This window comes from Lynx canadensis, chromosome A3, assembly GCF_007474595.2.
Source record: "Lynx canadensis isolate LIC74 chromosome A3, mLynCan4.pri.v2, whole genome shotgun sequence".
Classification (NCBI taxonomy): Eukaryota; Metazoa; Chordata; class Mammalia; order Carnivora; family Felidae; genus Lynx; species Lynx canadensis.
In genome coordinates, this window is record NC_044305.1 from 110,323,414 (window position 1) to 110,339,765 (window position 16,352).

The following is a 16,352-nucleotide window of genomic DNA, read 5'->3' on the forward strand; positions in this document are numbered from 1 at the left end:
GAGTTGCTCTTAAATGATTCTGGAAACCCGTCTCATAGCAGCACAGTTCTGTGATATTAAGACAGTTTATGGTTTAAAAGATCAGATTTTTGTTAATATGCTGCTGCTTTTGTGTGTGGGAAGAAGAGAACCTTCCTAGTCATTCTATCCAGTGTACATAATACTTTATAGGAAGGTGGAAAAAATCCTACATTTATCAGCATCAACAAAAATGCCAAAGGTAAAAATAACATCTTACTGATGAATTCAGGTTTTAATGAATGAAGGAATGGATTTTTGCCTTATCATATTCCAAATGATATGGCAGATGGTTTTAGGAATGTATGTCATACAAGGAAATTGAAAAGTTAATTAAGGAAAATCTTAATGAAAGGAAAATAAAGCTTCAGTTGAGATTGTTTATGAAATTCAGTCCTTAAGTTCCGTTTTGATGCAAAAATCAGGCCACAAAGTTTAGCTTTGGGCTTCTTAGCAGCCAAAGCAAAAATGGAAACAGGTATCATCAATAAGATTCACAATGTCTTCAAGATTAAAAATAATCAATTGCTTAGGAGAAGTGTAAATTTTCCTGCTACTGACACAGGAAATTTCTCCTCAGGTACTTTGTAACAGAGATACTGTGTAATGCATAGGTCTTCAATATACTACAGCAAGTAAGGCTGTCGTTATGGCCAAAGTCCACCATCTAGAACAGTGCGTGGCACAGAGTAGGCACCAGTATTTATTGATCGAATGCAAATGTAATGATAAAGCACAATTCAGTCACAGCAATTACACAAGGAGCCAAAACACTGGAGCCAGGAATTTGGCTCTCTGGTCAACCGGCTTGATCTAAATAAGCATAACACTCAGAACATCTAGGGTAACAACAGACCATTAATCTCTCAAGCAATGAATATTGCTTCCCCCAAAAGAAATAATATAAAAATTGTATAGCAGTGATTTTGAGAATGTCCTTGGAGTAGACGGGAGACAGTCCTGAGTCATGGCTAAGCACAAGTTTATACTCTAAATCAAGACATCTACTTTTATAGAGAAGGCAATACTGACAGGAACTCTGCCTGGCTTTATCTCTTAACTACTGAGAGAGGGAATAACAGGTCTATTATACACAACTGGAAGGACAGAGCTAGGGGAAAAACAAAACGAAACAAAAAACATGGAATATACCCGATGAGTGGAAAAATCAGCACATGTAATAAATTGAACTCTCATGGAGTGAAAACAGCCTGGAAGCAGAGGGTAACCTAATGCATAAATGCTTAGTCCAGAATCCACAGGGACTGAATAATTTATTATTATTCCACTTACATATGTACAAATATGAGTCCTGGCTTAGAAATTGCAGATACCAAGCTATTAGGACAAGGAAAATATTTCTTTCCATCATCATGAAGTCTCTGAGCACATGAGGCCAGAAGGAGGCATGTTATCCAGTTACCTGCAGACTTATTTTTATCATTCTGGTTTAAATATGTTATAGCCAACAGGTCTCCCCTGGAGTAGTTATTTGAACTTACCTGCCATTTAAAAAGGTACTCGAAGTTAGAATTTAAAAAAAAAAATTAAAAATTAAAAAAAAAATTAAAAATTAAAAAAAAAATTTTAAAAAGGCAGACCATATATGTGAAGTCTACAGAGATCTCAGTCAACTTCGCACTTACCTCTGGGGAGATGGATAATGTCATTTTCACTGGGTGTGGGCCACAAGGGAACCTCCAGGTCAATCTCTCCACGATGGTTTGTTTTCTCAATGGGTATATTGGTTGGTTCTGGCACATACATTTCTAAAAGAAAGGGATATTTCTCATAAGAGATGATGGAGGGGCTGCTTACTGCTGACTTTGGTCTCTTCAATCCCAATGGATGGTGCATTCAATTCGGTACAATACTGTCCTGGGGCACGAAAGGTCCAGTTTCTGCAATTGCATCATTACTACTAGACAGTCACTGGCTTTGCAAGGGTGGGAGGCGTGTCATATAACCATATTCCCCCTCAACCCCCCCCATGTAAAAGTAGTGGGGGAGAGTTTTCTCCACCAGGGTCAGAGGCTCTGCTTTTTCATGTCAGATGGTGTTGTTGGCCCTGTAGTTCTGTGCAAACTGACAGGGACTGGCTGAAATGGAAGGATTTCTTTTATTCCATCAGCTAAATACTATATACCTTAATAAGCTGCTTCTCTTTAACCCATGAATGTTGAATCACTTCTATAAAATAGGTCCTAGGAAGTGAAAAAGTTAAAGCATCTTTCACTCTTACTTCTTTGTCAATTCCCCTAAATGGGAATAGACTGTAAGCAGACCTCCTGAGGTCCGGCCTGGCTTAAGCATCACATGTCTGTTTTATCACCAGTGGAACCATGTGGATTGGTAGATGATTTTCAGTAAATATGTTTCCATGATCTAACTTGATCATTTGGGCACTTGGATCAGTAAGATACTATAAATGAAACAAAACTAAGAAGAATAATATTCTTTACCCCAAATTTCTTTTTCTTTTTTAATATTTCTTTTTTGTTTATTTTTAGAGAGAATGAGAGAGAGAGAGAGAGAGAGAGAGAGAGAGAGAGAGAGAGAGGAAACACAAGTGGGGGAGGGGCAGAGAGAGGGAGACAGAATCCGAAGCAGGCTCCAGGCTCTGAGCTGTCAGCACAGAGCCCAACGTGGGGCCTGAACTCACGAACCATGAGATCAGGACCTGAGCCAAAGTCGGATGCTTAATCGACTGAGCCACCCAGGTGCCCCTTTCTTTCCCCCGTTTTAAAGCTAAATTCTACAAGGGACCCGTGAAAACAGTTGAAAGTTTTTCTTGGCTACTACAAATATATTTATATATCCTTTCTTCGTCTGGCTAACAACCAGCCCAACATTTTTTTTTTAAGTTACTATTCTTTATTTCAATAAAATTCCGTATAAAAGGTACAATCAAACGTTTTCTATGTCACTTTATAACTGCTGGAAATGCTATACTTTTGAACTTTCCTGGGTTGTATATATAGACAGCTGAAAGCTCTAAGTCAGTATGTATCAGACAAACACACTGGACTATATACCCAGACACCTTTTAAATAGATGAGGCAACAGTAAGGATGTCTCAACATGCTCTAAAGAAGTAATTCTTGAGAACCCGTATTCTCAAAAGGCAACACAAAAATCTGCATCAACTAGATGTCTCCTTTTGGCCAGATCCTGCCGTATTATTAACCAATTTTTATAAGGTTACTCAACATTGGTCATACTAAATATTCACTAATAGCCTAATTTAGTCCAAAATAAGATACATAAAATGCAAGGTATAGAAGTTAAAATAGAACTAATATCCTCCCTGCTTACAGTCATTGGTGTCTACCCCATAGTCCCCTGGCTTTCAAGATGAATTATAGAGAGGAGAAAAGTGACAGGGAAGAGAGTATTTGCTCTGCTCATAACACCGTGTATTAACGGAGTACCCGGCAGGGAGGTGAAGTCAGGTTAAGTCAGTTACCCAAGATGACGCATCCAGGAACTGGCAGAGCTGGGATTCAAATCTGCTCTGTGATGCCATGGCCCAGGTCTTCCTGGTTGGTGCCCCCCCAAGAATAAAGTTATTTTGGCTTTTTGTCCCTCAGTCTTGTGCTTTCTTACTTAAATACAGGTGACCCTTGAACAACAGGGGTTTGAACTGTGCAGGTCTACTTATACATGGATTTTTATCAGTACAGTGCTGTAACTGTATTTTCCTTATGGTTTTCTTAATATTCTCTTTTTTCTAGCTTCCTCTGTTGTAAGAATATAGCACATAATATGTATAAAATACAAATACATGTTAATTGACTGTTTATGTTATCCGTAAGGCTTCTGGTTGACAGCAGGCTATTAGTAGTTAGGTTTTTGGGGAGTCCAAAGTTGTAGGGGGATCTTCGAGGGCACGGGGACTGGTACCTCAGACATGACCAGAGCTAGACACGTGAATACCTGAAAACTCTTGAATTAAAAAGAGAATTTACTGAAAATGCTATTGAATTAAAAGGAGAATTTACTGAAAATACTATTTACAGAAGCAGGGGCCTGAGTACAACCAGTGACTCAAACTTTTCTGTCCTATCTGAATCACCTGAAGAGCTTATAAAATGTGCTGCATCTCAGGGGTCTGATTCGGCAAGTCCGCAGTGGGTGATTCTGGGACGGGTGTGTCAGACATGGGGTCTCATTCGCCCACTGACAAACCCTGATTGTGTGATATCAATTTCCTGGAGGAGTTTGAAAAGAAAAGTGACCTTGACACTTATGTGACATCTTTCTATGCCACAGCATGTCTGAGGGCCTCCCCTGTGGGTCTAGCACACAGCACTGAACCTTCCCATCATGCAGGGGCCACTCTACTGCTGGCACCTGAGACCTCAGTAGAGAAGGCCACTGTGGGCTCTATTCCCCCAAACCTGGGAATGTCAACGGCTAAGTAGCCAAACCGCCCCCCCCCCACCCCCACCAGAGGTCCCCAGAGAGGGGATCGGTTCAGTTTCACGTCAGGGTTTTCTGGGGGAGAGTACCAGGAAACAGTTTTGAAATCCTTGTGCCTTCTAGCTGCATATGCGTAGATTTCAAGTGACACCCCCACCACCAACAGACAGTTCAAACCCTCCTCCCACAGATGCTTCGGAAGGCTCTACTTGGCATCAGCGGGAAAGGGAGAAGGGTGTGCCCTGGATGAGGGAGAATGTCTTACAGAGTGATTAATTCTATTACCACTGTCCACAAATACTTCCTGAGCACTTCAGTGGTCAAAGTTCTGGGAGACAGCCATGAGCAAGACCAGTCCTGCCCTCATGGGCGTCTCATGACAATGGGTGTTTCTCACTGCTGGGCAGCTCACAGCCCGCCCTCAGTATGGGTTTGCTCCCTGAAACTCAGTACGGCTAGGATGAAAATCTACCTACACCGCCTTCCATCGTCACCAAATACTCAGCGCTCTAGTTCAGAGCCCTCATGTCCACGGGAGAGGGTCATTTCCCTTTAACGTGAACTTACAAGGGAAGCAGTCTCTGAGCAGTTTTGCCAAAAAGGATAAATCTTTCAGCAAAAACCTACTTGGACAAACAAAAAGAAGTGTGGGAATTACTGCATTTCCATGCCTAGACCCAGGCCTTCCACGGCCAAGACCTGTGACTGACCCCAATTCTCACATACAGCCCTTCTGGCATTTACTAGAAGAGCCCTTGACAGCTGCTTGCACTGCAGACACAGAACTACATCAGGCTAGGCCACGTGGATCACGGGCACATGGTCACAGTTAAGAATTACTCCCGTGGTCATATCTGATCTGAACTTCAGAGGAACCCAAGACCACTTACTGTGGATATATTTTACTTTCAGAGGCACCTGGCCAGTTGTAAGACCCACGGTTCCATAAAATGTCCTTTTCTGGAGTATGGGGACAGGATGCCAGAGGCTCACAAGCTGATGCACCATTTTTTTTTTTTTTTTTTTTTTGGGAGATGGAACCTACAAGTCAGTTGGGATCAGAACTCCCAGGTCAGCCAACTAGCTGCAGGACTGTGGATAATTCACTTAAGTTTCCTGAGCCTCAGTATCTTCTGTAAAATGGGACAAGTACTAAGCAGCTACCCAGCCCACGGGTTTTGTACTCACAAGATGGCAGAGGGGGACCATGCTTTGTAAAGGGTGAGGCTACCCAGAATGGGAGTCGGTATGGGCAGAGGGCAAAGCATGGTATCAGGAGTTATCTAGATGATAAATGGAAGCCTGGAACTTTAGTGAGGATTCCTGACCAAGATCACACAATGAGCCAATGAGCGAACAGGACAGGAATCCAGCCTTAATCAAATGTAAAGTGGCAAAGCTCGGCTGATTGCCGTTTGCTTAGAAGATGGAGAAATGATCCATCAATAATACATCAGACGCAGAAAGAAGAGTTACAGAAATTAAATTTCCATCCAACAGTAAATCCTGAGAAGTCACTGGAGAAATCTTTCATAATGAACAAGGATGTTATTGGCAATATATGGACTCTCTCCTTTCTTAAACTCACAAGCCAAGGAGAGTACCTCTTTTTACTCTGTTCCTACCACCATCACCTGGATTTGGGGCCTTGCTGTCACCACCCGGGACGTCTGCAATGTGAGTTACAGCTGTCCTGGCCTCTGGTCTCCCCTCGTTTTAGTCCCTCCTGCACCCCACCCTGTTAATCCTCCCAAAGCACCTATGTGACCATGTCATTCACCTGCTCAAAAATGAGGCTCCCATTCCCTACAAAGGATGGTATCTACACTCTAAATTTGACAAGCGAGGCCCTGAACATCTGGGCCAAAGCTATCTTTTTTGTCCTTACCTCCTGCTACTAGAACTCTCTATTCTGGGGACACTGGGCCTTGACCTTTCCATCTCAGGGTCTTTGGTCAGATTACCCTCTTCCCTCCAATAGAGAGGGCCCACCTGTCCTGCAAGGCCACTCTACCTCACACCAGAGTCTCACTTGTGGACCCTGCAGCAGGGCTGATAACCAGTATCGCCAGTCACCCTCCCCTTCTCTTCTGAGCCCCCCTCTAATTAGACTTAGCCTCCACCGCTGTACCAAAATGGCTGTGGTCAAGATGATTAGGATCGTGCTAAACGCACAAGGATTAGTTTCCCCGTCTCTTCTGACTTGACCTAATGGCACACCTGCCCCTTCTCCATTTGTCTTCTGGGTCATGGCTCTTGGTTTCCTCCCGTGTGGCTGTGGCTCCTCCTCTGTTTCCTTTGCCAGTCCCCCTTGCCCTGCCCAGTCTCCCGAAGTTGGAGGGTCTCTGGGCTCAGTCCTGGCGCCTCTTCTCTATCACGCCCACTCCCTGGGGGATCTCCTCCAGTCCCAAGGCTTAAAAAGATACTCTTAAAAACTGAGAATAAACTGAGGGTTGATTGGAGGGGGGGGTGGGAGGGCAGGGAGAGTGGGTGATGGGCATTGAGGAGGGCACCTGTTGGGATGAGCACTGGGTGTTGTATGGAAACCAATTTGACAGTAAGTTTCATATTAAAACAAATAAAAAAGTGAAAACAAAACAAAACAAAAAACCACCTTGGTTTTTAAGCCGACAACTTTCAAATGTACAGACCCATTTCCGGTCTCTCCTGAACTGCAGATTACATGCTCACTGTTCACTCGCTCCACTTGGACGAACAGTGAAGATTTCAAAGAAAAACTGCCGCCAACCAAACTGCCTTTACCCCGTGGCTGCAAATTCGTGTTGTCATCTAAACACATGAGAGTCACTCACGGCTTCTCTTCCTCTCTTCTCACAAGCACTGTCTTCAAATCCTACCGATTCTCCCTCACAAAGAATCCGAGCCCGACCCCCTCTCCTGCCTCCAGAGCCACTGCCCCGGGCCAGGCCACCCCTGGGCTCTGGCCTGCATTGTTGGGAAAGCCTCCAGACTGTCTCTGCTTCCACTCGTCCTCTCCACATCCCCCAGTCTACGCCTCAACTCGGCACCAGGGACGTGTTGTGAAAGGGAAGGTCACCCAGCTTCCCTCCTTTGCTTAAGACCCTCTGAAGCCTCTTCCCCGCCCAACGAAGCCCCGCAACGATGCGGAGATTGCAGCTTCCGGCTCACGACAGCCTCCGTGCTCGCCTCAGCCTCCTGCTCACCGGGCCCATCCACCAAGGCCTCCTGGCTGTCCTTGAACATGCACAGCGTGTTTCCACCGCAGGGCTGTGCCCTGCCCGTACCCAGAGCATTCTGCCTCCTCCCCCCCACCCCCCTCCCCCGAGTCCTCAATTCTTCTGGATCTCGTTATAAATGTCACCTTATCAAAGTGACAGATCATCCTGCGTGAAACAACCCAGCCTGTCCCTTCTTCCCCTTTGCCCCCTGTCTGGCTTTGCTCTTCTCCACAGTCCTTAGCCTCACCCTGGGTGAGGTCTCTTTATCGCTTACTTGTTTCCTGCCTGTCCCTCCCACCGAAAATGTAAGCTTCCCGAGGACTGGGGGTGGGGCTTTGTTTGATTCACTGCTGTCCCCCAAGGGCCTAGAAACAGCCAGGTGCATGGCAGGCACTGAGTGAGTCTCTGTTGAAGGAAGAAGGTCAAGTCTCACCATTTTGATCTCAGGAGCGTGTTACTGGGGAGATGAATGTGGAGCTCATGAGGCACACGTGGTGTGGAGCAGACAGACTGCCTCCCGGGGGAAACCCGCGGCTCCCCTTGTTCTCTGCACGGCCCTCAAGGACTTCATGTCCCCCGTGTGCAGATGGTGATAAGACGGCAGAGGGAACCTCTCACTCCCCATGTGCACCTCACACAAGGCCCGTGCGGCTAAGCTGGGAAGGGTACCCAACGGTAGGCTCTGAATAGGGTTCAGCCTCCTGACCTGGCGGGACGTCCCATCCATCACGTGGGATGAATGGACAGTTGTAGAAGTGCTCAATCAGGGCTCCGCTGCTGAACAGCTAAACAGACAATGAAACTGTTTGGGTGCTGACCATCCCATCTCATGACCACACAGTACAGACGCACGGCTGGCAGGACTCCCAGCTCACCGTACTGCACGGCCAAGGTTCTCTGACATAATGCAGCAAGGAGACACGAGAGTCAAGGTGAAGGTGGAAAGGATCCCGACTCCTCCCCAGAGTGCGTGTTCTCTGCGGTATAGACCGTCTGAGGGGTCTGTTTAGGGCTGGAGGTCCGGAATGCTCCCCGGAGGCTGTCCTGCCGGGGGCTCAGGCCCTGCGTTTCTGGGACGAGGGACAGAGGACAAGGGCACAAGACACAGACGTGGAAAGTAGGAGGTGGCCTGGGGGAGGATCTGGGCAGCTGTGGGGGACGGAGGCTTGCGACTCGGAGGTGGGTTTCTGAGCTGACACGGAGGGTGGGTGTGGGGAGAGGCGTGGGCAGGGGGCGCCACGGCAGCCAGCTGGGGCCTCCGCGGGAAGACACCAAGTTGGGTATACGGCTTGGGAGCAGGCCGCAGGGACAGCACGGGTGCTGCTGGGACTCGGGAACTGAACACAGACTGAAATGCATTCTTTAACCACAACTCCTCCATTCCGGTTCTGATATATATTCACGTTGCAATGGCTGTGAAGCGATCCCCTAGCGGGTCCCCTGGGCCCTCTTCACCAGGCCGGTCCAACGCCACACCAACACTGCGCGACCCGGCCAGGGCACGCGGCACTAAGAGCCTGTTCCGCCCGCCAGGCCGTGCCGCCACGAACACTTAGAGCACGCAGATGAGAAGAACCAGAGCGAGTCTAGCATGGGACCCAAATCAGGCCCTCACCCTGATGGCAGTCTCTCCGGCCTCCCCCCACCCCCAGCCCCATCTTTGCGGCGGAAGACCTGGGCCGGGCCCACGGCCCGCCCGGGTCCCGTGCACCAGCGGCCCGTTTCCCCCGCAATCACTGTGACGGCTCGGGAACCCTGGCTCAGATACCTGGACACATCGGGCAGCAACTTCCTTCCACGTTGATGGGCTCCACGCAGGGCAGCGGGGGGCAGCTGACGGTGGAGCAGAGGGTCTGGCCCTGCAGGCAGTAGCAGTGCGTGCAGCTGTCGATGTCCCAGCGCTCCTCGTCGGCGTAGGCCTTCCCGCTGAAGTGGCACACCGCCTTCTTCGGAATTGCGTCCTCTAGCGAAAAGAACAGCACAGGGTGGAGTCGCTGGATGTGACAAAGCACCGCATCTTAAGACACCGGACACGTAAAAGGGCAACAGCCCTGTACGGTCACCACGTCCTTCCCACGGTGACTTTCCAGCATGTGGCGAAGCTTCCGCCTCCCCAGTTCCCTGCTGCCATTTTCCTTGGCACAGGAGAAGCTTCAGAGCACTTGTCTTGTGGCCTGAACCTGACCAAGGGCCACGGAGGCCAACACAGGCTACTAACTGCTACGGCCAGGTAGGAATGACACCCGCTGGGTAAGTGTCCCTGGATCGTCACTGAAGAAAATACAGATTTAAGCACATTGGGTGTCTACTGAACGTACTACATGAAGAAAAAAAACCAAATTCAGACACAAATAGGTAGGGATGCATTCAGAGGTTTTATGTGGGAAGAGATAAAGTCCAGCTGAATACATTTATAGAGCCATTCACAAAACTCCTAATTTCAGTTAATCCTGATGTAAGTGATGCAGGGGAGGGGTCAGGAAGGATGGCGGTGCGTCCCGGGGAACCCACGGCTCTCCTGTGCAGGCACCCGTGCTGACAGAACCACTTACCTCATTCTTCGGCGATTCTGGGGGGGGGGGGGGGGGGGGGGGGTTTCGCTGTCATCAACAAAGGCATTCCTGCTTTCAAACCCACCTCATTTCATTTCAATCCATTTTTTTCCAGCAAACTATGGTTTTTGATAATCATGTATTTTTAAGAGTTATTTTATGTGTAAGAATTTACAGGTGTTCTCTTTCCTCCAGTCTCCCCTGCCATCCTCATTTCCTTCCTCCCCCGACTTTTTCCTAGAAAGTCCCTTTCTCTTGGGACTCATCGCCTCCTCCTGGTCCACCTGAACTCATTTACAAGTGGGCACATTTCAAAGCCAGTCTGTCTCCCGAGAGCTCAAGAACGGTGGCTCAGAGTGAGGTCCCAGTGACCAGCAGAGACAGGGCAGGTCAATGGGGACACGGGGGGGGGGGGCAGAACTTCCTTGTCACTGGACAGGCCAATAACTGGGTGACTCCTACTAAGCTGGGGAGATTTTATGCTCAGATTCTAAAGGTGCCTCCACTTACCACTGGTCACTGATAACTGAAAAACTATAAAGGAATCTGGTAGGAAAGCAGTGATGTCAGGGGCTCAGGGTTCTTCCTGGAAGACATCTGGGAAGCTCCAACAGAGGCCCCGACACAGAGGATGGAACCCAGAATGCCCGAGGGAGCGATGAGAAATGTGTAGGCAACAGCAGCCATATTCCTTGAGCAACTCCCAAGGCAGCTTCTAGCTGCTCTCTGTGTAGACCTAGCACAAGGCTTCCTGTCGGGCTTCTCCAGAGGAGGCTCACACAATCGGTGTCCACATTCTCTTCTTGCCTAGACTAGGACGTGTTGTATGTCCATAGCTAGATCTCAGGCCATGGCAGAGGTGTATAAGAGAGCACAGGAAGGAGTCTGTGTCAAGTGCAAGAATGCACAATCTCCGTTTCTCAACATGTGTTCACAGCTTCTCTCACTATTTCTGCCTAAGGCTCAACAAGGGATGCGGAGGAATCACAGGAAGCTTAGTTGTAAACAGAAAGGTTTTCTCACTCTCTAATAAAATGTATTTCATTGTATTTGTGAACGTTCCATAGAAAGTTTTCTGGTGTGCTGACTGTTAAGCTTAAAACCTTGTCTGGAGGCTTTCAAACCAAACCCACGACAGAAGTTTTTGCGAGTCTGGAATCCTTAGGGGAGGCGACTTTACTAAGACATCTCAAATGCACATGTCAAATGGTTGAGTGGAATCATTTAATGAACCTGATTCGAGTTATATTCTGACCTCCAGCCAACTTTTCATTGAGGACATTAGATTTGCCATCAAATCTAGAGTCTATTATGCAGAGGACTCTTTATGAAAGGAAGCATCTCTTCATGAAGCAATACTGCTGATTCTATTTTACATAGACCTTGTAACAGCTCATCGGATGGACCAGTATCACTGCATAAAATGTGAATAATGAATTATTGTGCTAGGAGCTTCGGAAAGAGAAGGTCAAGCTCCTTGCCCGCCTCATCTAGCACATTCTCTGTGCTTTACCTCCTAAAGGCATCTTTGCCAGTTCCTCTCAGAGAAAAGGAGGGAATGAACTCAGGAAGGACTTTGTAAAAAAGAGATTCGAATCAAAGCCAAGCACAGGTTTGTTATTTTCTCAAGATCTAAGCAAAGGCACTTTTTAAGATATTTAATTAATGCTACAAAGCTAAAATGGTCTGTTAAAAAATTACATTGAGGACGCCTGGGTGGCTTAGTTGGTTAAGCATCTGACTTTGGCTAAGGTCATGATCTCGTGGTTCGTGAGTTCGATCCCTGCATTGGGCTCTGTGCTGACAGCTCGGAGGGCACTTTCTGTCCCCCTTTCTTTCTGCCCTCCCTGGCTCATGCTATCTCTCTCTCTCTCTCTCTCTCTCTCTCTCAAAAAATAAACATTTAAAAAATAATAAAATAAAAATGACACTGACGTTAAAAAACATTACATAGTAAACATTATAAAGACATTCACTCACTGATTCTACATACTTTCCTCATCTGTGGGAAAGGCGGCATGACCACAATGACCCTGACCCGGAGGACGGTAGAGAAGTAGTTGGACAAGCCTGGGGATGGGACTCCTCCCCACAGCACAGCAGCTGCTGCCTCCGTGAATTTAACATGGAGCTGCACACCACGGAGGGCGAAGCGACTACCTGCTGGGGAACCGGGGAAGGCATCGCTCGGGACTTGTGGTTCGTGTTTTACTTGGAGGGAACAGCAGAAGGTGAAGAAGGTGAAGGAAGGGCACTGCGAGTGGCGGATGGCGTGTCCAACAGTGAGAGTGTCAGGCTGTACAGAGTGTGCGTGTGCGTGTGTATTGGGGGGGGGGGGTGGAGAGTGTGCATGGGTGCCCGCACCGTGGCTGGAGATGAAGGTGGGCTCACACGGTAAGGGGTCTCGAGTAACCAGAGACCCACTGAGATTCCTTCCCGGAGAGGAGGGGAGGGGCCGTACCAGCTGTGCTGGGAGGACGACTCTGGAAAAGGGCCGTACGGAGGGCTGGATGGGGAACGGAAGAGGAGGACACTGCTCACAGAGATGTGATGTGGGCCAGGTTAAGGCGGCACGGGTGGACGCGGACAGACAGGCGAGGCTAGACTGGAGGTTTCTGAGAAACTGTCAGGATTTGGATGCTGGGGAGGAGGAGGGATGAAGGGCTGCCCGGACTGCATGGGGGGCCAGGCAGAGGTAACTGCAGTACGGGAATCAGTTCCCTGCTGTAAGAAACAAACAGCTGGGGAGTTGGTCAGGGACCTGGTCAGGCCTTATCAGATCGCCCAGATACTCCAGGGGGCCAGTCAGGGCTGCAGGGATCGCTCCTCAAATGCTTAAGCCTCTCTGCGTGATCATGACCATGAAGCTGCCACCAGGACAGAGCCAATCTGGGGCGCAACAAGGTAAAAGAGGACAAATTTCGGTCACTGGGAGCTTCAGGTAGGAAAACACCCTCGCAGCGTGTGGGGTAACAGGCAAAACAGGCAGTACCCTTCATGGGACTTTACAGAGTTTATACCCCTTTGAGCCACTAATTCTTCCAAGTAACCCATCCCAAAGAAATAAGCAGAAAAGGTCTAAAGTGAGTGTTTTCTGGTGGATATTCATCACAGTATTATTTATAACAGCAAGAAGTCAGGGGAAAAACCTGTGTCTGATGATAAGAGAATGTTTAAATGACTCATGATGCAATCGTGAGAGACAATACCGTGCAGCTATCAAAAGGCACCATTTGGGTTTAAGCTCAATCTGTAAGGAGGAAAATTAAAAACTGTCTAGGAAGAAATGAAAATGTTAATAGTAATTGGTACAATCGGGTGAATTTTTCTCTTCACTTTTTTTTTTTTTTACAATGAACATCAGTTACTTTTGATAAAGAGACAGCAATATATGAAATGGAAATCTCAAACACACAGACACATAAGCATGCGTTATGCACGTGACCCCCCCCCCCCCCCCCAAAGACACACCCGAGAATACTGAGGGAGAAGAGCTGAATCTGAGCCTGGTTCTAAAGAACCTGGCCACGTGGTATGGTGCTTCCTGGATGCTACTGGCCCACTCTGGAGAATTTCAGCAGACTGTAAGAAAACCAAGCCATGGAGGAAATGCCAAAGATCAAATCCTGAGCTACAACATCAGGCGGGACAATGAAGGAGATCATTGTCCAAAAGAAAATTTATAAAACAGTATGAGAGCAGCTACTCTGAATGCCTTGGAGGTGATGGGTTGAACCAAGAACTCTGACTACATATTGGGTGAAACTGAAGTTCTTTGATTTTGTAACAACAATGTATCTTTTCCTAAATTCAACGAAGATTTAGAACTCAAAGTAGCAGTGTGATGACAGGGCAGGCAGTGAAATGCATCACACCTTCCGGCTCAGAGAAGGGTTCAGATGGGTCCAGCGTCTGGGGGCTTCAGCGGTCACAGCAAAGCGGTTCCCTTCAGGGAGGGGGCTGACTGCCATGGATTGAATTTTCAGGTACTTTCACCATTTTCCCTCTATTCCACTTAAGCTCTGCTCGTCACAGATTACCTCAGAAGTATCTCGCTTTCGAGGTCATTTTCAACTAAGTTAATTCCAATTTGAGATTACGAAGCTATTTTACTAAGTCTACAGGGCACCTGGGTGGTTCAGTTGGTTAAGCGTCAGATTTTGGCTCAGGTCATGATCTCCCGGTTCCTGAGTTTGAGCCCCACGTCCGGCTCTGTGCTGACAGCTTGGAGCCTGGAGCCTGCTTCGGATTCTGTGTCTCCCTCTCTCTCTGCCCCTCCCCCGCTCATGCTCTGTCTCTCTCTCTCTCAAAAATAAACGTTAAAATGATTTTTTTAAAAGTAAGCTATCTTGGTAGGTCTAAAAAACTGGGGGTGCCATGTTCATGGCAGCATTATTTACAATAGCTAAGACATGGAAACAACCCATTCATTGATGGATGAATGGACAAAGAAGTTGTGTTTTATACACACACACACACACACACACACACACACACACACACACACACACAATGGAATATTATGCAGCCATAAAAAGTGAAAAAATCCTTCCACTTGTGACAACATGGATGGACCCTGAAGGTCTTATGCTAAGTGAAATAGACAAACACTACATGAACTCACTGAACTGTGGAATCTAAACTAACAAATAAAACACAAATTCACAGAAGAGATCAGACTTGTGGTTACCAGAGGTGGGGGGTGGGGGCAGGGGGAAGTGGAGAAAGTGGTCAAAAGATACAAACTTCCTGTTGTAAGATGAATATGTGCCAGGGTTGTGACGTACGACACGACGACTACAGCTAACTAGACTGCTGTGTGGGAGACAGCAAAGTTGTTAAGAAATAAATTCTAAGAGTTCTCATCATGAGGAGAAAAAAAAATTTTTAACTGCATCCATGAGATGTTAACTAAATCTGTAGTGGTAATCATTTTGCAATATACGTAACTCAAGCCATCATGCTGTATGCCTTAAACTTACACAGTGATCTATGTCAATTCTTTCTCAATAAAACTGGGAAAAAACCTGGGGGGAGGGTGGTGGGTAGGATGGAGAGATAGATGCCAGTCGACTGGTAGCTGGTAGCCCCGCCTCAAAGAAGGAGTCTCTCCTTGGGGGTGGCAGAGAGTTAAAAGGGGCCCAGTGCCTCAAAAAAGACCCTGGAAGGGACTTGGCCGCAGGACTGAGGGACCTCAAAGTCTGCTCAGAAGTCCAAGAGATCTAAAAACCGAGCGACCAGCACTCTCAGAGCTGACCTTCTTAAAGACTGAAGGTCAGAAGAGGCAGATGGCAGAGATAAGAGAAACACCGGATGGTTCTGAAAGAAGGATCTAGAAGCCAAATACTGAAGGACCCAAGAGCACCTGCCGAGCATCCATGGTGCTGAAGGGCTTCACGCCATCTGGGCTCGCGGAAACCCCGAGAGGTAGGGCAGTCTAGTCTACTCTTGGGGAAACGCAGATTTAGAGGGCAGAAGGGACCTGGTGTAACCAAACCAGTAAGTGGTGGAGCCAACATACACCCTGACTCCATCTGACTGCAAGGCTCGAGTTCTTTACAATGAGGTCTACTTAATGGTTGGATCCTTTCCTTCTATTCCAGGAACACACAGAACCTTCTTCATGTGGTCTCCAATGTGCCCGGTCCTCTCTGGAAAGAAGACAATGCCTTCAGGGAAAGGCCATGCTGGTTCCAACGTGCTGCCTCGGGGTAAGCCACGGTTAGCTGTGCGTGCATCTTGCCAGGAGTGGCAAGCTTGAGGACAGGCACTTCAAGCCACGATTAGAGACCCATTTCAGAGACAGGAACGGGGAGACACTTCCCCTCCACTGCTTGCAAGGAGTGGTTTTCTACGGTATCTCCACATCTGACCAGTTTGAACCACAAAATCGATACATTTCGTCTGTTTCTTCAAACACATTTTAAAACGAAGTCACCTTTAAGACTCTACTGAATTTTCGGGTGAAATAAATGAAGGATTCTTGGTTTAGGAGGGCCCTGATTAATCGTTTCCAGGGTGGCTGCTACGTGGCGCAGATTAATCAACTAGAGTTTGGTTAATGAGGCTTTATACAAATATTTCTGCTTTTGACTACATGTCACCTGAAAGGCAAAGATCTAAACAGAGGCCTGAGAGCATGGAGTCATTTGTGCTGGCT

General features: G+C 47.5%; 1 protein-coding gene across 1 annotated transcript in view; it reads right to left on the reverse strand.

Annotated features, from left to right (window-relative positions):
* Window positions 1-16,352, reverse strand: part of CRIM1 (cysteine rich transmembrane BMP regulator 1) — a 192,260-nt gene that overhangs the window by 5,049 nt on the left and 170,859 nt on the right. Inside the window, exons 14-15 of the mRNA XM_030311318.1 lie at window positions 9,409-9,603; window positions 1,665-1,787 (exon numbers count right to left, since the gene is read on the reverse strand). Of these exons, the coding sequence (XP_030167178.1) occupies window positions 1,665-1,787; window positions 9,409-9,603 (318 nt within the window). The remainder of the gene's footprint in view (window positions 1-1,664; window positions 1,788-9,408; window positions 9,604-16,352) is intronic.